This window comes from Ursus maritimus, unplaced genomic scaffold, assembly GCF_017311325.1.
Source record: "Ursus maritimus isolate PB19 unplaced genomic scaffold, ASM1731132v1 scaffold_9, whole genome shotgun sequence".
NCBI lineage: Eukaryota > Metazoa > Chordata > Mammalia > Carnivora > Ursidae > Ursus > Ursus maritimus.
Window position 1 is genome coordinate 10,575,859 of NW_024427107.1, and position 24,251 is coordinate 10,600,109.

The 24,251-nt window shown below is 41.4% G+C and overlaps 2 protein-coding genes across 5 annotated transcripts in view; one reads left to right on the top strand and one right to left on the bottom strand.

The window, feature by feature from the left end:
* The window catches only part of LOC103677454 (syndecan binding protein), a 37,545-nt gene extending 26,321 nt beyond the window's left edge, over positions 1-11,224 (top strand). Inside the window, exons 5-9 of one of the 2 annotated variants that reach the window (XM_040625522.1) lie at positions 5,689-5,850; positions 7,701-7,876; positions 7,971-8,142; positions 8,896-8,987; positions 10,054-11,224. In XM_040625522.1, coding sequence (XP_040481456.1) covers positions 5,689-5,850; positions 7,701-7,876; positions 7,971-8,142; positions 8,896-8,987; positions 10,054-10,108 — 657 coding nt within the window. In that variant the 3' untranslated portion in view covers positions 10,109-11,224. The remainder of the gene's footprint in view (positions 1-5,688; positions 5,851-7,700; positions 7,877-7,970; positions 8,143-8,895; positions 8,988-10,053) is intronic. The other variant, XM_040625523.1, reaches the window with a different exon arrangement.
* A 641-nt stretch (positions 11,225-11,865) lies between these two features.
* The window catches only part of NSMAF (neutral sphingomyelinase activation associated factor), a 57,696-nt gene continuing 45,310 nt past the window's right edge, over positions 11,866-24,251 (bottom strand). Inside the window, exons 21-31 of one of the 3 annotated variants that reach the window (XM_040625521.1) lie at positions 23,836-23,999; positions 22,241-22,340; positions 20,920-20,978; positions 18,396-18,463; positions 17,526-17,593; positions 16,978-17,101; positions 15,664-15,747; positions 14,355-14,505; positions 13,849-13,951; positions 13,602-13,711; positions 11,866-12,573 (exon numbers count right to left, since the gene is read on the bottom strand). In XM_040625521.1, the coding sequence (XP_040481455.1) occupies positions 12,479-12,573; positions 13,602-13,711; positions 13,849-13,951; positions 14,355-14,505; positions 15,664-15,747; positions 16,978-17,101; positions 17,526-17,593; positions 18,396-18,463; positions 20,920-20,978; positions 22,241-22,340; positions 23,836-23,999 (1,126 nt within the window). In that variant the 3' untranslated portion in view covers positions 11,866-12,478. Of the gene's footprint in view, positions 12,574-13,601; positions 13,712-13,848; positions 13,952-14,354; positions 14,506-15,663; positions 15,748-16,977; positions 17,102-17,525; positions 17,594-18,395; positions 18,464-20,919; positions 20,979-22,240; positions 22,350-23,835; positions 24,000-24,251 lie in introns of those variants that run through there. The other 2 variants (XM_040625520.1, XR_005833606.1) reach the window with 2 other exon arrangements.

Consider the following 24,251-nt stretch of genomic DNA (forward strand, 5'->3'; position numbering starts at 1 on the left):
ACTGCATAGTTTCCCTTTAAAAGATGCAATTCTTGGTAAAATTGAGGTTCAGCCCACTTTCTGTTAAGGGGGACCCTATGGTAAGCATTTTAAGCTTTGCTGGCCACACATGGTTTCTGTTGCGTATTCTTGTTGGTTTTTTTGTTTCTTTGCTTACAACCTTTTAGAAATATAAAAGTAATTTTTAATCCAGGGGTGTACAAAACCAGGCCAGTTACTTCTGATATAATGAAGTAGTCCTGCCCTTACCCCAGGATGCAACAGTGCCAGTTATCATAGCCATCTCTGGGCATCGGCCTGTGGTGTCAGTTACTGTGCAATACTAATTACCCCTTAGTATTCACATTCCCAGCTGAATATTTTTGACACGAAGACAAAAGTATAAAGTTCACTGCTATAAAAAAATTCACGTATTTAAGGTAAAGGAGGTATGGAGGAACAAAAAGATTGTTACATTTACAGAAATTTTACAGGTACAATCAAAGAAGGTAGTCATTGGCTACTGGGATTCTTATTTTGGCAACTGATCAGGATGCTGTAGTTAGTATTATGACTTCTTTTGTCTACTACACATTCTTTACTCTGTTTGCCCTTGAGCCAGTCTTTTCTTAATACCTGCTGGGATGACCCAAACATTTTGAAGTGTCAGAATCTCCTCCTCAAGCATCTTGCTTTTTCTTCCATTTTTATTTCGTTGCTGGAGACTTCTAATAACTGTTTCCATCTAGTGAATTTTTCATTTTACATACTGTATTTTTCTTTTCTAGATGTTCCATGTGGTTTTAAGCCTTGAGCATACTGAACAAATTTATAATAGCTATTTTAAAATCCTAGTTTGCTAATTTTTTGATGTTATTTCCGAATTTCTATTAACTGATTTTTCTCCTGATTATAGATTACATTTTCCTGCTTGTTCACATGCCACCTATTTTTTAAAAATCAGAACAGGACATTGTGAATTTTACATTTTTAGGTGCCGGATTATGTATCCTCTAAAGAGTGTCAGCACTTGTTCTGGCAAGCAGTTAAGTTACACGTGCATCAGCTTGGTCCTTCTGAGGCTTGATTTTACATGTTGTTAGAGTGGGTCTGAAACAGCCTTTATTGTAGGGTTATGTAGCCCCATTACTCAAGATGTGTGTCCCCTTGGGTTCTCTGCTGAAGGCCCTGGGTATTCAGTAAGCACACCACTTTTGCTGGTAGGACCTTGGATGTCTCCCAATCCTGTGTGATCTGCAGGAAGGCTTAGCTTACAGCTTCCTGCATGTACTTTGCTGGGCCTCCGGAGCTTTACCTCACAGATACTGAGATTAGTACTTAGCAGACGGTTCAAGGAGACCTGTATATAGATTTCTGGAGCTTTTTCTCTGTGTAGCTCCTTCCTCTTTGAGACTCAGCCATGAAAAGTCTTGCTGTTTTACTAGCTCTTCAGCCTTCCTGATTTTTGTCTCCTCAGCTTACAAGAGTGCAGTGCTCTGCTTGGGATTTGTACTTCTGCGTTCCAGTCCAGATAGTGGTCTGGGTCGAAAGCCAAGAGATGAAAAGGCTCACCTCACATGTTTCCTTTCAGGGATTACTGCTCTACATTGCCTAATGCCCAATGTTCAAAAACTGTTGCCTCCTATTTTTCCAGATTTTTAAGTTATTTATAGCAAGAGGGTAAGCCTGGCTCCATTATGACTGCCAGCAGAAGTCTGGGTTTTGTTTTTTGTTTTTTGGGTTTTTTTAAAATTAATTTTACTGTTGGACATGGAAGACCTAAAAGGCACCTCAAAGAACCCCCTGGATTCCAAACATAGTCTCGAACCCATTATCTAGCAGCAACCCAATTTCTTCTTGGTAACTAGGATTAGTCACACTAGCCAGTTCAATAATTTCTTTTTGCCTATGTTTCAGAGGCATATGAAGTCCAAAACAGCAGTCAGATGATGATCTTCTAATTCAGGGGAAACGTTGTGTTCCCCAGTTGAGGCATTCCTCCCTCTTAAATAAGACCTTCACACTGTAGAGCTCAAAATGTGGGGACAGGATGCAAAAGTTTTGTGTGTGTTTAGATATAAGAGTGAGAGGAACCATTCCCATGGCCACACCTTCGTTTCCAGACCTTTTATTTGGGCCTTGGAAGAAAATGCATCATGTATTTGGTTGCTCATTCAAAGCATATATTGTATCCTTTAAGGTAGAACCCCTTTAAGTGTGTTGTCTCCCACTGGCACCTTAAATGAGTAGAGATGAGACTCGGTAGCTTAAGAACCCACACATTCCAGGCACTGTGCCAGGTGCAGTGGATACAATAGTGAACCACAGCACACACTTCTGAAGCTCACATTGTAGACAAATAAACCAGTGCTTATGACATGAACCAAATGAAAGAAGAGTAAGTGAATAAAGTGCTAGGGCTATATTTTGACATAGTGAGCATGTATGTTCTCTCTGAAGGGTTAACATTTGAGTAGAGAACTGAGTGAAATGAGGGAGTAAGGCATGTGAATGTCCGGTGGGAGAATATTCCGTACAGTAGAGACGGAACTTGAAGGCTTTCAGGCAGAAATGAACTTAGTGGACTTGAGAGAAAGACTTGTGTGTTGAGCAGAGGAAGCAAGGCAGGACATGGCAGCAGATGGCATTGGAGGGGTAGTGAAGACCAGGTACTGTGTGGCATTGTACACCATGGTGTAAGGGATTGGGATCAGAGTTGTAGGAGTGGTCTAATCATGATTTCTTTTCCTTTTTTAAGATTTCTGTGCTCGCTCTGTGGAGAATCAGGAAGACAATCTAGAAAGTTATTGTAGAAATTTGGTTGCTCATTCAAAGCATATATTGTATCCTTTAAGTAGAACCCCTTTAAGTGTGTTGTTTGCTTACAGTGGGGGAAGGGGACAGTGGTAATGTGGTATTGGTCATAATAAGTAAGAACACCTAGTAAGTCAAGTACTTTAAAAATATTGCTGGAAAAAATATTTTCCAATAGTAATACCCACTCAACCCTTTTGTTCTGTATTCCAGCTAAACTAATTCATTTGCTCTAAGTTTTTCTGTTTCTATCCCATTACCTGATTTTCCTGTGTCTCTTATAGCTGTACTCATTTCTCTTTTGAACCTTTATAATCTCACAAGTAATATTTTCCGGCATTGCATTCTGATTTCTAGTGTAGTTGTGTATGTACAGTATTCCTGTTAGACTATTAGCTTTGGAATATGCTATCATAATTACCAGGAATTCTGAACAAAAAATTTGCCATCTGTGGTGATTATGTAGTTGAGGTTCCTCTTTCCCTATTAATGCTGCTCTGAGCATCACAGTTCTTAGGTAGGTTAGAGGTTTTGTTTTTTGTTTTTTTTGACAGATCCCAACAAAGAAGCCTTTGATTAGCTCTTCTCTCACTATCTTTTCGGTTGAGAAAAGGGTTCACTTAAAATAAAAAACCAGTTTTGGTCAAGAAAACTTGAGATAGTGATCACTTAGAACATTCCATTTGAAACATTCAAAGATCGTCTCAGCCGACGTTGGATTCACCCTCCTAGCGAAAGGGTGTATAACCTGGACTTTAATCCACGTCATGTACATGGGATTGATGACATCATGGGTGAACCATTGGTCCAGCAGGATGATAAACCCGAAGCCAGGCTGCCAGTCTAAGACAGTACAAGGATGTGGCAAAGCCAGTCATTGAATTATACAAGAGCCGAGGAGTGCTTCACCAATTTTCTGTCACAGAGACTAACAAAATCTGGCGCTATGTTTACATGCTTTTCTTGAACATTGTCAAACCTGTTCAGTCCAAAGAAGCATACTGAGCCCGCCCAGTGGAAGAACCAGGAAAATGTCGTTCATTCAGTTGTATGTGTAGTACTTTGGTGCCATGTCCAAGTTAGAAGCTAGTGGGGATAGCTTACAGCGTCTTCTCTAGTTTAAGTGGTGAACTGAAATGAAAATGATTGAGTAGGAAGTGTACCTGAAGAGGCGGAAGTGTTCCTGAAGAGGCTCCTCTCTGTCTTTCACGAGAAGGGTCACCTACACATGTCAGAGATGCCTCTGCATGTCTCAAGCCCTGCACGAGAAAGCAAGTGCAGGCTGGACTTAAGCGGTGTCTAACTCAGACTCTAGCTGATTTCCGACTGTCATGTTGTTCCCATAGTAGCCTTTTCACACGTGACGGTGTTGGCCTTTGGTTCCCTCCGTCCCCCGAAGGCTGTTGAACCACAATACCAGGAAGGCTTGTCCCAAATTCTCTGGTATGTGCCCTTCCTGGTGACCATGCAATTGAAGCATCAGTTGCTCTTTCTGGTTGCTTCCCTGGCCTTGAGTGAGTGTCCACAATTTATTTTTTGTGTTAAGAGTGATACCTTTTCTGCATTACATACTCCATAGAATCTCTCCTTTGCAGACATCTGGAATGAACAGATTTGGCTTCTAATATTTTTATTAGACTGTATTTTTTTACATCTGTTTTCTCCCTCTCTAGGCTATGAAGTAATACAGATAGTTACTGCTTTGATCCCTCTCAGATCCGTTTCTAAGAGCTGAGGGCGAGGGGAGGGTGTCAAATCACTTCCTGCATCAGGAGCTGAGCTCTGCAGAGGGTCTACTTACGCTGCTGGGCTGACTCTTATGGGTTGACACTGCCCTTTTCTTTTATTGTGAAAAAATAAAATCCTCAAAGTCTTTGGGAGTTTTCAAAAAAGTGGGAGATATTTACCTACATAAATGTTAAAGGATCATATCTTGTGTATAAAAGTAATAAGACATAAGTTACTGCACTAAAAGAATAGCTTTTTATTCAAGACAAAAAAAACGTATTTTGAAATGCTGCTAAATATTGATGCTGACAGTGTTCTCCTGTGAGTGACCCAAGCATATTACGAATAGTTGGTAAAGGGAATGGAGCCTGTGGGTTGAGGAAAATGTTGCACTAGCTGTGCCCAGACTGCGTATGGCAGCTTTATGATTATGGGAAAACAAATTCTTAAAATCTTTTTTTCTATTCCAAAGATGCTTTCTATGGGATGGCCATTAAGTCTAGAAATATAGATAATACAATTTTGTCATTCTTTGTAATGTATCAATAAACCATTTATTAAAAAAAAAAAAACTTGAGAAAATTGAAAATCTGGAAACAGGGTATCTGCCGTTCTTGGTCAGTCTGGTTTGTGCATACAATTGGTTAATCCATAAATGTTCATTACAGAGAACGAGAACTATATTATCCTGTCTTGTGTGTGCCAGTACTCACGTAAACATGCAGTTTTAATTCTCACGGTGGCACTGTGAGGTAAAAAGGTTCCCTCTCTATAGAAATGCTGAAAGGATCAGTAGATGTCTAATAAAGATCAGACCACATATAAAAGAACCCTCTGGAAAATACTGTGTGAGTTTCAGCAGTATGGTATGGCCTTTAAACTCAAGGATAATACATTTGGAGACAAGCCAAAGTATACATGAAGCACATACCAGTGAATTCAGAAGGTATGTCATTGAATCTACTGGAGGTGATAATTTCCTTAAGAATTAGTAAATAAAAACTAGGGTCCTTTTTGCATAAGTCAAACTTTATCTGAAGGAAACATGTGCAGATTACTTTTTGGGAAAATATGACTGAATATATTCAAGTTAATTTTCATTTTAGGTTTTTCTTTTTTCATGGAGAATGTTTCTAAGTATTGACACATTGTGTGTGTTTTTATTAGCAGTTGGTAGCAAGACCTTCCAGTATGAACTATATGGTGGCTCCTGTAACTGGTAATGATGTTGGAATTCGTAGAGCAGAAATAAAGCAAGGGATTCGTGAAGTCATTTTGTGTAAGGATCAAGATGGAAAAATTGGGCTCAGGCTTAAATCAATAGATAATGTAAGTATTTTAAATTGTATTTCAGTTTGTCCAAATAGCTTGAAATATTAAGTAATCACTATTAGAATAATTTACAGTGGGAATGTTTTAATTAATTATAATATTACATTTATAATCAAGATCATTTTAAATTTGCTAATTTTAATTTTTCCACTTGGAGATGCCTTATTCTGAAGAGGCAGAGTTGGTACTTCATTACCTTAAATGAAATTTTTTTTTTTGAGTCTTCTTTCTGGAGTACAGTTCACTGGTCTTCATATATTATAACATAGTTTATACAAATAAAATTATGGCATTCAAATAGGGCATCATATGTGATGTTAAGAGACTGACCAGTGAGAATCGGTGGCCTTTATGGCGTCTATTTTTAAATTAAATAATGATCATTTGTGAAGTGGGTTTGCTGCTTTATTATTTCCATCCTTCGTTTTGAATTTAATAGGTCATTTTTTGAGTAAAAGTGATTTTCTAATTAGAGCAGCCATTCCTTTAGCTTTGTAATTACTTTACCTCTTACCTCACCATACTGAAGAAATTAAACAGGGTTACTCTCTGAGGAGGCATTTAGGGTTGTTAAGGATATGCTGAGTCTTTTATCCCGATTTGTGGCTCTTGGATTCCTTATTAGTCTTAAGTCTTATTGTCCAACTTTTTCACACAGAAAATGATAATGAGTGTCCCACACTGTGGTAAATGGCTGAGGCTGGTCTTGGTAGGAAGCCCCAACCCTGCCTGCCTACCCACCCAGAGGGCTGAGGACATCAATGACTACAGACATGTAACTTATTCAGGACACATCAGTGTGCTTCTTTCGAAGCCCTGACTTCACTGCTTTCCCTTTCCTTTCAGTGATAAGTATATGCTGCCCATCTGCCAGGATTTCTTCTCTGCTCCTTCCTCTGTCTTAAAAGACAAGACACTCTTCATAGGCCCCTATCTCCAATGCACTTATCCGTGCAGTGGATTTCTCCATTTGGCCAAAACTCACTGCTCTGACCATTTTACAGGGTGCCGTCTAGTTTTCAGTACTGCCCTAAAGTAAACTGTAAGACACAGGACAGAAGTTATGTTTGATCCAGCCTAAGAGGATAGAAAGGGTCCAACTTTGTAGAACTTTCATATTTTACCAATTTTACTCTTTTTATACTTGTTTGTTTACATTTTCTTCAACATCTGAGTTTGGGAATTTATAGAAGTATAAATACCCATGTGGGTTGACTAAACTTGAGTTTTCTGTATTTCATAGTGGATTCCTTCTAAGAACTGGAGTGGTATTGAATGTACCCACCTTTTTAGGCTGTTCAGTAAACCCAGTCTTATTTATCCTATAATTTAGCAAATGGGTTAAGGAGTCCTTCAGCTATAAGGAGAGTTATGACCTTACACTAAACTATCATTTTTTAAACTAAAAGAAATCATGAAATTTCTAACAGTTGACTTGCTTTCCCCCTAAACAAGAACCATGTGCCAATACCTATTTTTGTATTCTACCAGACCCATAGAAGCTTACATTTACTATGGAAACCCTACTTTATTTTCCTTAGATTTTTTATTCCAAGATGAAGGGGATGATTGAGGTTGGTCAGGTGGGTGGTGGGTCATGATTTGAGGTAGAAATTACTAGTGAGATCTCACATTTTTCTGTTATTTCTTGGGGTCATTGCCTTGATAAAATTTTCCATTTCCTTTTTGGGAGTAACGACACACATATTCATGTAGTTTCTTTCTTTCTTTTTTTTTTTTTCACTAGGGTAGATTCCTAATCTGAACAGTTTGTTCCTAATTTTCCAGCATTTTTAAACCATATCATAACAGTGGTAAATAACCAAAGTTATTTTATTATTCTCTAGGGCATATTTGTTCAGCTGGTGCAGGCAAATTCTCCAGCCTCATTGGTTGGTCTGAGATTTGGGGACCAAGTACTCCAGATCAATGGGGAAAACTGCGCAGGCTGGAGCTCTGATAAAGCACACAAGGTGCTCAAACAAGCTTTTGGAGAGAAGATTACTATGACTGTTCGTGACAGGTGAGTTGACTAGACAGTTCACATGGAAACTTTCAAAGAGTAACTTGGACCAATAGAAGAGTGAAATTTTTAATTTAATCCATTATGTTTACAGGCCCTTTGAACGGACAGTTACCATGCATAAGGATAGTACTGGACATGTGGGCTTTATCTTTAAAAATGGAAAGATAACATCCATAGTGAAAGACAGTTCTGCAGCCAGAAACGGTCTTCTCACAGAACATAACATCTGTGAAGTCAATGGGCAGAATGTCATAGGGCTGAAGGTAAGGAATAGAACTCATGTCTTGTGCTGCAGTTTTATTTTAGCAGATGTCTTTTCCATTTGTGTATTTTGGTGGTGTTTTCATGTTGACCTTCAAAATAAATAGAAACTCAGTGGGGAGATGGGTGACCTGGGGCTCTGGCTGTGCCCTCAGGCCAAAGGAATTACTTGGGCTATTTGTAATTAATGTTCCTATAGCATAGGGCTTGACTCTGTGATCTCAGCAGTCCCTTGAACTAGAATTCTGTGGAGACGTGGGCATTGAAGATTTTGATGACATTCTGAATGAATGATTGCTCAGCTTTTTCAACCCAGGAATTGGTAGGAAATGAGTCATAGTTTCTGTTTATATTAATACCTTGTTTTTTTCCTCTACAGATTCCTAAATATGCCTATGTTAAGGTGTAAAGGTTTTCATTAAGACCTGTTTATTTCATAAACTTCGTTAAGAATGCACCATTAACTGAGGGTAGTATTGTATGTGAGGAAAATTATTTCATCTTCAGTAATGAACAGATGATATTTTGGCTAAAATATCTACTCAATTTACTTAGCAATTTTGCTTCCATCTATAAAATGGTGATTCTATAGAATTAAACTTGGTAAGAAAAACTGGAAAAAAAATTATAAATATCAAGGGTCAGATTTTAGAGATCTTAGCAAAAAGTAAGAGGACATATTTATCAAGAATAACATAGTTTCATATTTATGAAATAAAGCCTTAGTATTAATTTTCATTACGTGTTTTCAACAGGATTCTCAAATTGCAGACATACTGTCAACATCTGAGACTGTAGTTACTATTACAATCATGCCTGCTTTTATCTTTGAACATATTATTAAACGGTAAGTAGACAGTACTTCAACTTGGTGCTTATGGTCGTCTGAGTTAAAAGAAAGTACAGTGCTTATATTAAGTCTCAAATCTTTGGTTCTTTTACCTAAGGGATGACATGGCATTTATCTAGAAATTTGAAGTTACTTATTTATATCAGAAGAATTGGTAGGTAAGGACAGTCCCTCACAACTTCCCAAGTACTGAATAAAATTCACCATACACTTCTGAAATGTTGACGTTTTCTAGTTGAAAAGAGGTATATGAGCAGAAGTGGGCAGACTTTCATTTCAGCTTGCAGTAAAGTTGACTGCAGTTGCACTCTGCCTGCAGCTCCTCTGCTCAATAGAAATCTATTCTGGTAGTTCATGATGGAGCATTCTTGCCTATGGGATGTTAGGAGTAATGGTTTTTGTTCTGAGAGCATCTGAGGGGGCAGGTAGATTCATGTAGGGGTGTGGGATGTGGTGCTAGGATGGGCCTCAGGAAATGAGGATTGGACAGCTGAGTAGGGGAATAGAAGAGGCAGCAAGTGTTGTTATCTTCCTAGAACTTTTAAAATCCTGGCTTCTATCATAGCTGTTTTTGCCAAGCCAACTTAGATCCTTCTTTCAGAATCTATCTTGCCTGTGGAAGTAAGATTTAAAAGATTAAAAACATAATAACCTTAATAAAATTTTTCAGTTTCTGGGTAGAAAAAAAAGGCAAGTGTTATAGTCAAGACTACTTGTTCTCTTAAACCAGTGATAGGTTCCCTCTTCCCATTTCCCTCCCAGTGCATAACAGTGTTGTCATTTTCCTTGTTTTTAGTCATCAGCTTTAATATACCAGGACTTACTTGTATCTTATCTAATTTTTCTAGCCAAGGTACAGATGGCATTTCACACTGGATACATTTGCAAACAGCTAGATTCCCCTGAGGCTCCTAGATCTGAACTCATTAAAAAAAAAAAAAAAAAAGGCCTTCCCTCTCCCCACAGTCCCACTAAGTTTGAATGGGAGTTTTCTTGGATTAGCATAGCCTTTTTGAAAAAAGAAACCCAAACCGCACTATTTAATAAAGTGACTCTCTCATAGGATGGCACCAAGCATTATGAAAAGCCTGATGGATCACACCATTCCTGAGGTTTAAAAGTCATGGCACAGTGGAAATTTCACCGAACTTCTCCAGTTTACTTCTTGGGCAACTTAACTTTATATTATGCACATGAAGCTTTCTAGGAGCCAGAGAGCATATGCTGCATGAAGACCTTTCTATCTTACATTATGGCTGGGAATCTTACTGTTTTGATTGGATATCTTGTCCACACTTCAAGATCGTTATAGCCTTATCCTGGTTTTACAGATGTGAAACTTTGGACAGATTAACTGATTTTCATAGAGTAGTTTCTCTACTGGAAACCCAATGCTTTTATAAGCCATTATGATTAGAATGACTGATACAGGCTTAGCTCTGTGTTAGAACCAATCACCTTTATCTTACATATCAAGTAGTGCTGTTCATATTACTTTACTTCTATGGTGTAATTGCATTTTTAATGTGTTACCATAGTACATATAGAATGATTGTTTTTGATGGTTTTTTAGTTTGTGAGTGTGTGTGTGTGTGTGTATGTGCCTGTGAACACCAATTAAGTACACTGGTTTCATTCCATGTAAGCATTATACAGTGTATGTAGGTTGCAAGAGATTGTGTTGATCATCATTAACTTGTAACTACCTTTACTTAATATGCTTCAACTGTCGCCTTAACTGTGTAAAGCATCTAGAATAAAAGCCAAAATAGAACTATTGCTGCCTTTCTACAACCTAAAATGCAGTTCTATGTTAAACTGAAATGTACACTAGCCCAGAACAATTTCATGGTACATACTGAGCTACAACATAGCTGCTTAGTTGCATTTGAGATTTTCTAGTCGATTGTGTAATGGAAATTTCTTTCTTTAAAAGTTACTGGTATTACTTTCTGAGAAATGAATCACTATATATTAAGTGTAAAAATTCTCATACCAAATAGGATAAACTCTTGACTCCCTTTATTCATTTGTAGATTAAGTGGAATAATACCTAATTTTGTCATTTACTCTTAACATTCTGTAACCTAGCTACTTTGGGATGGTCTTAGGATGTTTCCCAGGTCATTTCCTGACCCCTCCCTACAAACAAAATGGCAGTGACCTTTACCCTGATTTTTTTCTTTTTGGTTTATGCCTATTCCATCTAATTAAATATGTATAAATAAAGTTGACTTTAGTCTCTTGCATCATTTGGAAACTGTCCGTGCCTTTCACCAAACTTGAACGTGAAGTTCCCACCTTGGGCCCATGGGAATTGTCTCCCAGAGCAGTGGGCATCCAGAGGCCCTGACAGAAGCGCTCTGCCGAGGGAGTAGGAGTGTTAGGAAAAGTGCTTCAACCTGTGAACCGCAGATGGCCAGCCTGCACGCTTCAGGCTGAGCATCGGCTGAGCATCGGGACTGCACAGAGGCCACGGACGCTCCCGGCAACACCGGGGACTGAGTCCTGTTTAATGACACTTAAGACGGACTTTGAAAACTGTTACCCTGGGTCATTTTTCCTCCATGTCATACAGCCTACAAAATAAAACTCTCTTCTATAGTCTTTAAAAACATTGTCATGATATAAAAGGAAGTCAGCAGTGTTGCTTTACAGCTTACCTTGTTGAAATTCGGAAAAGCAAACCGAATGTTTCCCAGTTTACCTACCTTGTTACCTAGATTTGGGTCTGAGGATGGTTCCAAAAATGTAAGAATGAATGACATTCACATCACTTAAGTATGGTTTTCTAGAAGGATCAATACTTGAAGCTCTTAAAAGGTACTAGTCTTGGTAATAAATCACTTAAATAAGAAAATGAAAACTGCTTTCATTACAGAAAAATATTTTTAATGTAGAAAAGAGCATTTAATAGCTATAATGAAATAAACCATTCCTATACACAGTAAACTTACTGTTACAAGAATTGCTAATCTTTCCCCAGGTTCTTAGAATCTGAGGACAGTAGGTTATACAAAGTAACCACTTCATGAAAACACATACCCAAAAACCCAGATGGGCAGCAATTCTGTAGGTTAGGAAGACAAAACAGAGTGACTCAGAAGTAGTAGAGTATACTGCACATTTTCTTGGAAAATTCCGAATTGTTCAATGTTTTCTGAAAGTTTTCCCATTTCAGTTTGGTATCTCTTAGCTACTTTACTTTGCCACCCAAACCTGTCTTCTGACCATCAGCATACTGGGATGATCGTCTGCCTTACAAATGTGACGCTTCCTCCCTAACACTGCCACATCTGTCTGCCTTACAGGGTGGCAACCAATGGCTTTCATTGAAGTTGCCATGATTTAGGAAGTTTAAAACCACAATGTCTCATGTGGTAAAACTTCTAATTACTATCATTGCACATTCACCAGTTCATTTAAAAGCCTGGTTTAAAAGTACATTAAATAGAGTTCAACTTAACATTCAAGAGAGGAAAAGGCACTTAGTATTGCAATTTCCAGAACATAATTTGTCTGTCTTCCCCTCCCGTGATGATACTGCTACACTGTTCATTCATCCATATACATGTCACAGCACCTAAGAGAGAGAGACCTTGTGGTTAGGTAGTAAGTTGACCAGGGGCCCCCCAAAATATACTCTGAAGTACTATGTTGCCTTCTCTCATCCTGTAATTAGGTGTATAAATTAAAAATAACTGCTTGGTACAAGAACTTCTGAGTAATAAAACCACTTAAACGTAAAGCTAAAATAAGGGGATGCAAACAGCGATTCCTACAGCAGTAGTCAGGACACGGATGAGAGGAGAAGGTAGGGAACTGGTAGAAGTTTGCTAGTTCTGTTTCTATGGGAAGGAGTCAAATGTTACTTAAGCCAGTAAGTTGAGGATGACGTAAACAGATCACTTTACGATGTTAAGGAAATAACCACATAACGGAGTGACAGAGGGAAGGGAATAAGGGGGCAGTTACTGGTCACAGTGGAAAGTAAATAGGTACTTATAACCATAGATACTAGAAGAATTAAAAACCATAAATCTTCCAGAAGATCAGGAGGCAACCATGCCGAGGTACGCAAATACCGTGAATCTCCATGAGATACTAAGTAGAAAAACCCAAGTGGACAGAACGGTTAATATGCCTACAACCTACCCTCTCAATCGTAAGAGGGCACACCTCCAGGATAGACTGGAAGGCATCCTTCAGGGAGGAGAACGTTGGGGGTGGGGTGGGGTGGGGTCAGTGGTGGGAAGAAGATCCTTTTCATTGTAATTTATTATTTTTGTGTTGTGTTTGGGTTTCTTTAAAACTATGGGCATGTACGTAAAACAACGATTCCAGCTTTTACTCTGGTTTTTAATTCTCCACGTGGAAGTTAATTTAAAAACTTCCTTTTTGGAATCAAATGTCTGTCAACATCAATCTCAGTCCTGAAGGACCCAAGAGATTGCAGATCACCTGGCCCACCAAGGTGCTGGAGGGGACCATTGGCCAAGTGGAGGGAACTGGTGTGTTTCCTGCCTGGGAAGAGGATGTTTCCTGATGGGAAGAGCAGGTTTGAGTTCAGCATTTTAGGAAGAAAGGTGAGTCAACTGTATAACTGCTTACCTGTGTGGCCCTGTATTCTCTCACTGATTTTTCCTCCGAGCAGGTCCCAAACAAGTAGCTCACCAGACTGACTTCCAGATAAAACAGAATTTCCATCCCAGATAAAGCATCTGCGAGCATGATTTAGAAATAATCATCTGATTAGTCCTCATGAAGGAGGGGCTGTGTACCCTGGCCAAAGCAAGCCCAAATGGCAGGGTCATGAATTTGTACATGTCTTCCCTCATTAGCAACTCAAAAAATATACCTCTGGGGCTCGTCTGAAGTCAGAGAAGAGATGAGCATCCCTGTCTGCACATCTATGACGTTTAGACAGCCATCTTCCCCTGTGCTGAGGACGTGGCGACTGTCTGTAACACAAGGTGACATGGCTTCAGAAGTGTGTGGGAGATTATTCTGACATTCTATCTCTGGCACAACGTTCACTTTAATGCTCCTTGAGCTACTTGTACTGGACTGATGACTCTCCTCTCCTTGAAATGCTTCTAAGACACAGGGCTGATGACCCTTTGGTGTGAGTTCATTTCCATATTATAAATTAATTTCTCCTGTGAGTTGACGAATTAAGAACAATGTCTGCTACTGCTTTTCTGTAGGTGCCAATGGCATAAGTATACGGTATTGTGCCATGAAGCAGTCTCAGATACAGGCAACACTTTTTATCGGCAGACTGTTTTCCTTTTTACATTCTTACTTTAAAGTAATAATTCCAATTCCCCCAGTTATCATCTGTATTGAAAAGGATCATACTACCTGGGCTAAAAGCAGTATCACATACAGTCCCTGAGTGGCATGGGATCTGGTGCAATATGGTGGCCGTAGTGAGGTCCCAAATATTCACTGTGCCTTCTTTGGTGCCTGAAACCAACAGTGTACTTGCAGCATTTAAGCTAATTGTATCTACCTAAGGAAGAAAACACAAAGTATCCATTTAGGGTTACGGTCAGTAGTGGTTTGCCCAGGCTGACCCCACTATCTGGACTGATAAGGTTAAACTCCACTGTATGGCGTACTGATGAGGCTGATTCAGCAGACGGGTTTCAGCATCGCCTACTGAATTATTTAAAAATGAACTGCTTCATATGCTAGTGAATAAAATGAAATATTGGTAGGGTAAATGTAATGCTGGATTTTTTTTTTAAGATTTATTTATTGTTAGAGCAAGCATGTGCGAGAGTGAGTCAGGGGGGAGGGGTACAGGGAGAGAATTTTCAAGCAGATTCCCCTCTGAGCGTGGAGCTGGACACGGGGCTCCATCCCACAACCCATGAGATCACGACCTGAACCAGGAGTCGGATGTTTAACTGACAGCCACCCAGGCGCCCCATTTGCTGTTTTAAAATAGCCTACAATTGCCAGGTTTCAGAATGATACCTCCATGAGTTATAAATCGTACCACGGTGCCAGACGGCGTGAGGCACAGCTGACCTGTGATTTTTTGAGGGATTTGGGAAAAGCAGGGGCATGTCTGCGTGCCCACCTGGAGTTACAGACTACATAAATAATTCTCAACCTCAGCTCATTTGTTGGCCATTCAAATCAGGCATCTGTTCGCCACCTCGGAGATAAGGCAGTGCTGTCACCTCTAGTGGGAGGTGCGGCAGTGGGACTAGTGGGACCCGGCCAAGCGCAAACAAGGCTGTGGCTCCGCCCCCGCTGGCGTGTGCTTACTGGGCCGCCCCAGACTGCCAGAGGGCATCACGCTGGACAGATGGCCCCTTCTACCGTCTGTGTCAGAAAACACGAAAGACGATGGGGCACACCTTGCTGCCGCAAATAGTTTGAGAGTGTCTAAATATTCAGTGTCATGCTCAGAAATTGGTATTTTGGAAATCTGATGGGACCATAACTAATTCTCAGGGAAACAGCAAATTGGAGGGAAAAAAAGACAAGACCTGGAAACCCAAAGAGTCAAGTCAAAGAAGAGAACGGAGAGCCATGCTCTCTTCCGGTAAGCAAAAGCCAATGAAACAAAAACAGAAGCACATAGGTAAAACCAACCGCCCCCACCCTCCGCCAGACTCCATCTCGGCTTCCGAGCAGCACTGTTGCCGGTACTCACACTGACGTCGTGTTCCAGCTCAGCCAGCATGTCAAAGCGCTGTCTTCTGGTGCAGGTCATTTCTGCAGGAACGCCAGACCACACCTGGGGTGGAATATATTGCAGAAGGTATTTGAAAACATTTAGAACAAAAGCATTTCCAACACATTCAAGGAAAACGCTCTTGATCAACCAACAGCCAGTTAACTTGCCAACAAAATACAGCCCTGAAATGCTTCTGGCTCCTTCCTGCAGCGCCCCCGCTTTTATCCCCGCCACAGGTGCTCACTGAGTGTCAGCTGCACCTGTGTGTCTCTTTCTATCCTTTGCTGTTGTATTTGGTGGTTTTTGTGCGAACATGAGTGCAAAAGTGTTGTAGTGTCTACTAATGTATTGAGGAGACGCAAAAAGGCAAGTCACCAAGAAAATTATTAAAATTTGGTGTAGGCAAGAAAATTTATCTGTAAGAATGGGGGGAATCCTGAAAACTAGAAGGAATTCCAACAGTTTTAGGTTCTTGCTTTCTTTTTATATAAATGCAAACTGGAAACTGAGGATGATGAATACTGGTGTGGTCTTTGTAAGATAGTTGTGTAGGCTTCCAAAGAAGAGGCCAAGGATGGCCCACATCAATAGAATGGTGAATGAATGTGCATTTATATGTTCTAACTTGACATGATTCCCCACTTTAACTTGACATTTTCAGCTAGTTCCAACTGTGTGAGATAAGAGGGCTTGCTACTGTATACAGCTGGCCCTTGAACGATGCGGGGGAGTTCAACTCCACTCCATGCAGTTGAAAATCTGCGTATAACTTTGACTCTCCCAAATCTTTACTGCTAATAGCCTACTGTTGACCGGAAGTCTTACCAATAACATAAAGAGTTGGCTAACGTATTTTGTGTTACATGTACCAAATATGGTACCAAATACCATAGTCTTACAATAAAGTAAGCTAGAGAAAAGAAAACGTTAAGAAAATCATAAAATAAATTTACAGTACTGTATATATTTATCGACAAAAATCCATGTCTAAGTGGACCTGTGCAGTTCAAACCTGTGTTGTTCAAGGGTCACCTGTATTTCTCTGTAACTCTGTCTCGTGAATTCCACATCATTCCAACCCTGTTAAGCACACAGTACAAAATCGGGAAGACTTCCTATTGAGAAGTATGGATGTTGAAAACACATAGGCAATGGCATTCAGTATCTTTACAGAGGACTTATACACTTAGTGAGAAAGAGTGAAGTGACTGAGCACATTAACAACAGGTGTAGAATGGTTTATAATGCTTGCAGTATCCAAACATTTTAAGTCAGAAATTCTATACAAACCTTCACCGTGGAGTCCCACGATGCGGAATACAGTCGGTTGTCGTGCCAACAGATCTTACTAACCGCATCGTCATGTCCCATTAACGTGTCCTGGCGTCTCGCAAATGCTATAGAGTAAAAATAGCTAACGGAAAAGAGAATGAGACTATTAAAAAGCATTCTAGCTTAATTTTGAAACCCTCAAACACATATTCAAGGAAAATTATGTTGTTTAATTCTGCACTAAGACTCACTAGAATTATAAAGTACTTGTTCTCACATTATTAAACCAAAATACTCAATATCTGAATTTGAAACTAGAAATCTCCAGGTCTGGCTCATTTGTGTTTTCACCTCAGGTTAAAACACAGAGAAAAACAGAGTCCAGTGGGAGGAATTATTAGATGCAAATAATCACAGTCAAAGCCACCAGAACTACCCTGATCTAATATCTGTTCCTTTTTGAAAACAACTCAGTGACCCACCAACGGAAGACCTGTCCTTTCCTGCCTTCCGTCCACAAAGACAGCTATGCCACGCAAGGAGCGTGAGCACGCTCAGATACATACACGTTATTGTCCCACGAAGAACTTATGACAGTGGCATCTCCTGGCAAAAGTAAACAAGATGATAGAGCCTGAAATACAAATGGTTCAACATTAGTAACTTACCATAATTAGTTAATTTCTAAAAGGGTAAAACTATCTTATAAGCTACCCCCAAAATTAATGCTCAAATTCTATTTATTTTGGCCTTCCTTGTATTTAGGAAGTTTTTTTTTTCAACTGGCTAATTCCAGACGCTTAGTTTCTTACCACATGTAAGAAAGTCAAAGTTTGCCCAGGGCACATGGAGCTAGCCTGCGGATTCTCAGGGGCTCTGGATGGCCCTCATGGCGGCCGTGGGCTGGAGGAACTCCTCACATAGGTAAATCATGAGGGGAGGGTGGGTTCGAGTTATCCTCAAGGAGCCTCTCTGGATTACAGACTTCCACACGTAAGAAGAACTTCCAAAATTCTTTAGGGAATTTCAAAACCTTTTGGATGGTTTATGTGAACAATCAAATGTGGTTTTTTTTAGAAGAATTGGTTTTCTAGTATTCGGTGTCCTATCCACTCAGAAATGCATACATTATTTAAAAATACAGACACGTTTAGTTTGACGGTTCCAGAAAAGGAAAGACTGATTAAGGAGAATTCTGCTGGTGGTACTTCTAGTTTTCCAGGCTAAAAACAAAATCACTGTATTTTGAGAAAGAGGCACTCTGAAAAAATTTTAAATTGAATTTAGAAGTAATGTCACTGAGGCATTCTGTAGACACCACACAGGAATAAACCCAATTGCTTGGGGAGAAACAAAATGCCACCATATGTGTGTATAAAACAAACTGCTACGTGAATTACCATCATACCACTGGTTTAAAATTAAAATAAACTCACCATATTTGAAAACGATATACTTCTTTGTAGCATTTTGGATTCCTTGGAGAACATCTTCAAGGTAGAATCTGATTTAATGATAAGGCAAACATATGAGAAAGATTTCCTGACCCTTACAGAGGACAAACAACAGCGGAGGCCAGCAGGCAGCAGAAGCAGGGTGGTAGGTGGGGCCAGAAGACCTGGGGCCCCAGCCGGTGACCTGTCACCCCACGACAAGGAAACCGGCACATACCCAGTGCAGGCCCAGCACACTGCTCACATTTCAGCATGACTGAACACGGAGCAGGCCTAGTCACTGACAGAAGCTCAAAGTGAAAAGGGAAGGGGGGGCTCCTGGGTGGCTCAGTCATCTGAGCGTCTGCCTTCAGCTCAGTTCTTGATCTCAGGGTCCTGGGATCGAGTCCCACATCAGGCTCCCTGCTCAGTGGGGAGCCTGCTTCTCCCTCTCTGTCTCCCCTCTCCCCTCCGCTCATGCTCTATCTCTCAAATAAATATATAAAATCTTTAAAAAAAAGTTAAGGAGGAATAAAATAGCAATTTTAAATTAAAGACAACAAAAATCATGGCAACATGTTTTTTTTTAAACAAATAGCTCAATTATGGTGTGATACCCCTGCACTGAATTAGCATTTATGAAGCAACCACTGACCTCCTAAAGAATAATAAAGCAGGGATTCAAATTTCCTTGCCTAACAGAAGCTTAAAAAAGTGTAGCAAAACAATCTCTTGGGAACCAAGACCTGCAAAAATGACCATGAGCTCCAAACATCCCATATTTGAAGCAAGTAACACATTTCCTAATTTGTAAACACACAACATGATGCAGAAAAGATCAGGATGAGCTTGAAATGATTTCTGTGTAGTAATATTTAGCATTTTGACCTCATTTTTGTGACACCAACACACGCGAGTCCTGAGACTATCATCAAGCTGAAACACCCTCCAGCATCAGCTTGCCAACAAAGTCCGAAGAGTGAACACGGCGTTGCCTGAACTTGACCCTGCGGGGCATTCTCAACTCTGAGCCTCTTCCCGACCGTGCTGACTCTGAAGAATGCGCTTCCCATCAGACACTTTTGAGTGGTCACCACGAAGTCTCCTGCCGCTCATGAATCTGGGGCATCAGACAGGAAGCCGCAAGCCAGCCCGGGGTAAGGATGCTGTCCTCCAAACCAAAGATTTCATGCCCGTGCTAGAGGTGACCCTGCCGAAAGCCGTTGCCCCGGCCAGGCTCGCAGCTGGCAAGCCCCCCACCTGCCCACGCAGCTAAACGGGGACCACTGTGTGGGGAAGGACGGTCACTCTGCAGTGGTGGTCAGGATGTGTATAAATCAGTACCACAAGTTACTGATAGAAGCAACAAACAGAAAGAAACAAAGGCTTTTGACTTAAAAAAAAAAAAAAAAGAACCCTGTTTCCCCTTCACTTGGTAAATTTACAAAGAAGGGATGTCATGCTTAATGAGCGCCAGGGGTTTAAGCCTCCATGCTCCCCCAACTCATGGTTTACAAGGTCATAAAAGTACAGCACACTGAAGGACTTAAACCCTGGCAACAAAGCCAGCTAAGAACATAGGTTCTGCTTAACGATAAAAAGCTTTAGAGATAAAATGCTTTCAAGATAAAGCATTCAGCCTTGTGTTACGATGCCCGCACACTGGGCGGGCGGCGCCCGGGGAGAACGCGGATCGCGTCCCTCTACCAGAGCCTCGTCTTGCTGACCCCAACGGGGCCCAGCGCGCGTCCTGAACGTTAACTTCCTTTGGCCTACGGTAGAACCATTATCTATGCTTTGGGGAAAATTCTGTTTTATGCATCCTGATATTGTCCTTGGAAGAGCAAGGAAGGACATGCTACAGATAAGAAACCACCATTACAGAACCCGAGAGTGGTAACTCTGATTTCTCTGGAAGGGTTTAGTTGGATGGCACCATTTCCAGACTTAATCAATGAAACCCGTGATTTCCTATGATAAAGACTAAAGGACAAGTCCCCTCCAGAAGAGCTGGCTGCTAACCCTGCCAGATCAAGCTGTCTTAAAACATAAGCAGATGACTAAGACAGAACCTGATAACGTAGAACACTGACAATGCATGAATTAGATTGCCAGCGAAATTCGACAACAAATCCCCAAAAGTATATATCAAGGGACACAAATGAGACATCTAACAGCAAATGTGCACTTGCCCGTGCTCCAGCGCACCGTGCCCAGGGGCGCCCCTGCTGCACCCCGCAGCTGCCCAGCCCTTCTGGGCTCAGGTGACCTGCGGCGAGCACGTGTGCCCCCCGCCAAGCCAGGAGCCGGGAGTAAGCTCTTTTGGGCCCGTCCCTTACATTTCTGGAAACGTCATCAGCAACAGAAAGGTAAGCTCATGATTGTTTCTGGCAAACTACAATGACATTTTCTGTTAAATGCCGCCAACTGCTGAAAATTCAGTGGAGGCAGCACGCGTAACCAAGAGTTACGAAACGTGGATGCTTCATGGTTCCGGGTAAACCAGTGTTCAGGCGGAAAAACATACCTTGCGAGGTTGTAAAGACGGAAGACCCGTTGCAAGAGACGGCTATTCCAGTAACCGCCCTGTTTAAAGACAGAGTTTTATAAGTTACCAACAACCATGTGCTGGGACGCTCATCTCTTTCAAGTCCTTGCGACTTTTACCAAGTGTCTGTGGTTTTTTCTGTCACAGCTTGTCTGCTGGATCTGTCCTGCACACATCACACCTGCCACAACCAAATCATCGCTGGGGAGCTTCGAATTTTGTTTCCGTGAGACCCGTGGCCAGAAACCATCCCCACTCTTGGCTTCTCTGGCTGCCATATTCAAAGTGGAACACCTTCCTGACCGGAAATTCCACCTTATCTGACTATCCCCCAAGTTACTGAAACTCTGCTTTACCAGCACGTCACTGTTTCGCTGCTGAATCGAGTTTACCGAGCCTCTGTTCGGTGATGATACCACTGCCTGGTTTTACCATTTCCTTTTACAGGTTCATTCATGACTTCACTGTCTGGGATGCTAAGGCCTCTTTCTATGTGTCACTCACAGAAGTTGAGAAAAGGAAAGCCACTGTTATAATGAATTGGGTGGAACTATGTATTTCTTTGCAGGAGGCTGTGTTCAGGTCCAGCGCCATGGATCTGAAGTAGATTGGGACATTCAGACCCACCCCTGACCCCTGGTGTCTGTGATATCAGCATATCAGACAGGATGTCTACGGCCATGAAGCACGGCAATGGGCTCGTCTCTGAGCCTGGGTTTTCCCATCCGTAACACGATGGCTCGGGGGAGGTCAGTGCTTCTCAGGCTTTCTTACCAAAATGTGTGAATATCCTTAATGGCAGAAGTCTGAACACTCATAACTCCTCTGGGTCTGACAGCAAGCCCCCCCCCCTTTTCTTTGGAAAGTATAGTTATCATTTTTAAAACTCCTGTGAACTTAGTCCTTTGATCTTTCTCTCTCCACACATACACACATTTATTATAATTTTTTAAAAAGACACATTTTCCCCTACAATATCTGTGAATTCAACACTTGGGGAAGATATACCATGTTTCTCCCATCAAAGACTCGAGGGGCTGTGTACCCCGGTTTGAGAGGCACAAAACTACCTGGGCTCTAGAAAGACCAGGGGAGGAAATGACACCATGGAAGGTTGACAAAAATTCATTTTGTGCCAAACCTTCCCTTGCCACATTGACCTCTACAGGTCACTACAGACATTTTGGGGGGAGAAAAACCAAACAAGACAACACTGAGAGAGAATTTCCACCCCCTTGACTCCACTTAAACCGCATCACTCCAGGCCAAGACCCCAAGGACGGCACAGAGGTGTTCTTACTCTTTGTGGATTTTATATTGCTCATGTAACTGCAGTTTGGTGATGTTATTCCAGGCCAGGCTTTTGCTTTCTTCGGTCAGGTCTTCAAAAGACTCTTCACCTGGAGAGACTACATTGAGTTGTTGCCAAGTGAGTCGACTGAATTACTAACAAGCACCAGAGACAATAAGCATCAGAGTCACAGTATTTTCTGTTAAAATCAAATGACCAAGGAAACACAGTGTCCCACTGAAATAGAACTACTCTGAAATGAACCTGGGAGCTCCATGTTCGTCAAGGGAAAACAATAATATATATATCATCTAAATAACATAAAAATCCTTTGGAGAAAGATTAAAAAGTATCTTTGAATACTGAATGAAGGCTTTTTAAACTCTTATCAGTGTTCCCAAAGTTTTCACTCAGCCCCTGACTTAGGAACTTCAGGAAGCACAAGACTGAGTAACTATTTCGTTGTCAGTAATTATTGCAAAAGCCTGATTGTTCCTTACAAATTCTGTGGTTTCCTTTTGGTTTTGAGGGGGAGAAAGCAGGCGCCCGTTCCGAGCTACAAGTGCCCTGGCCAGGACGAGGGAAGCCGTCCCTCCTGTCTTCTGGGCAAGTACTCCCTAATATAATCACAAGACAGTGGTATGAGCCTGGTGACTAAGCGGGCCACGGGTTTAAGAGGCATCACAAGATGATCTTATGGTCTTTATGACTGAACCCCGTGGGCATTATCACCTAGAGAAGAACTCTAGCTAGCCCCTGCGGGCCCCTGCGAGCTACTCCTCCAGGCCTGAGACAGTACTCCGCTCTGGGCACGTACAAAGTCCTCAGATGCCTGGAACAGACAGAAGTGCAGATATAAGAAATCATACGACTTTGCTCCCAAGGTTCCACAGAGTGTCAGACTCCTTCTGGGGGCCTGTGGGCTTGAGGCTGTCCTATGTGAAATGTGAAACACGGAGAACTGGATGAAGGGGGAGTGTTCTTTCCTCCTTCTCCAAATACTAGATGTGACCACAGGGTCAAGTTCACTTTAGCACCCAGCATGTGCCAGGCATACAACAGAGACTGTCCATGTTTGTCAAAATGACTAAGAAAATGAATCAAACAAAGAAAACAAAGCACCTTAAATTCCAGGTCTGTATGCGGGGAAGGAGGAGGAGAATGAGGGATGGAGGAAGTCGTTTCTGGGAGAAAGCAGGGGAGCGCGGGGTCAAGGGTGACCGTGAGAGCGGCACGGCTGGCATGGGCCAACGTGAAAGCGAATGGCTAAGCATCACACACTGACTTGGAAAACCACAGAACAGAAGGAGCACTAGAACAACGACAAGACACTGCCGAGTCTCGTGTAACAGGAGCAGTACTACCGGGAAATAAAAGTAACTTGATTTTCTTTAAAATCAGCAGTTAAAACACAAAAGCAACAGCAACAAAACAGGCTTGTCAGAGTTGCTGTTTTTCAGGAGAACTGCAGTCGGACGCCCAAACACAACCCCTCTAGGCCACATGACAACTCATGTCTCACCTACTCTTCAGAATCTTCAGGAACATCTGAACTAGAAAAGAGAAACAAAGGGTGCTCACATTTATTCTCTTTACAAACTTACCTGGGGAATCTGCCAGGGGGGCATTGTGACTGCAGGTCTGGGAGAAATTTTTAAACTTTGGGGTGATCCGTCGAGGATGTGGTGTCACAAAGAGCTGTTTTGGCGTCTGGCCAAACTCCAAGATTTGGGTCAACATGGCGACTTTCTCGTCAGGGTCCTCGATGCTTTAGGACAGAACACAAGTAACGCAGTGAACCATGGGGTTCCAGTTCCCTGACGGCACAGATGTCAAATACTGCGGCTCAACAGGACAGAGACTTAACCCTCAAAGAGTAACAGCGACTTTGTGCCAGGACTGTCCAAGCCTCATCACAGACCTTTAGAGAATTTTCTGAGGCTCGGTAACTTACCTAATGGGGAAAGCAAGATATAATTCACTGTAAAATTTCCACACCTTCATATGATCACAGAGCTGC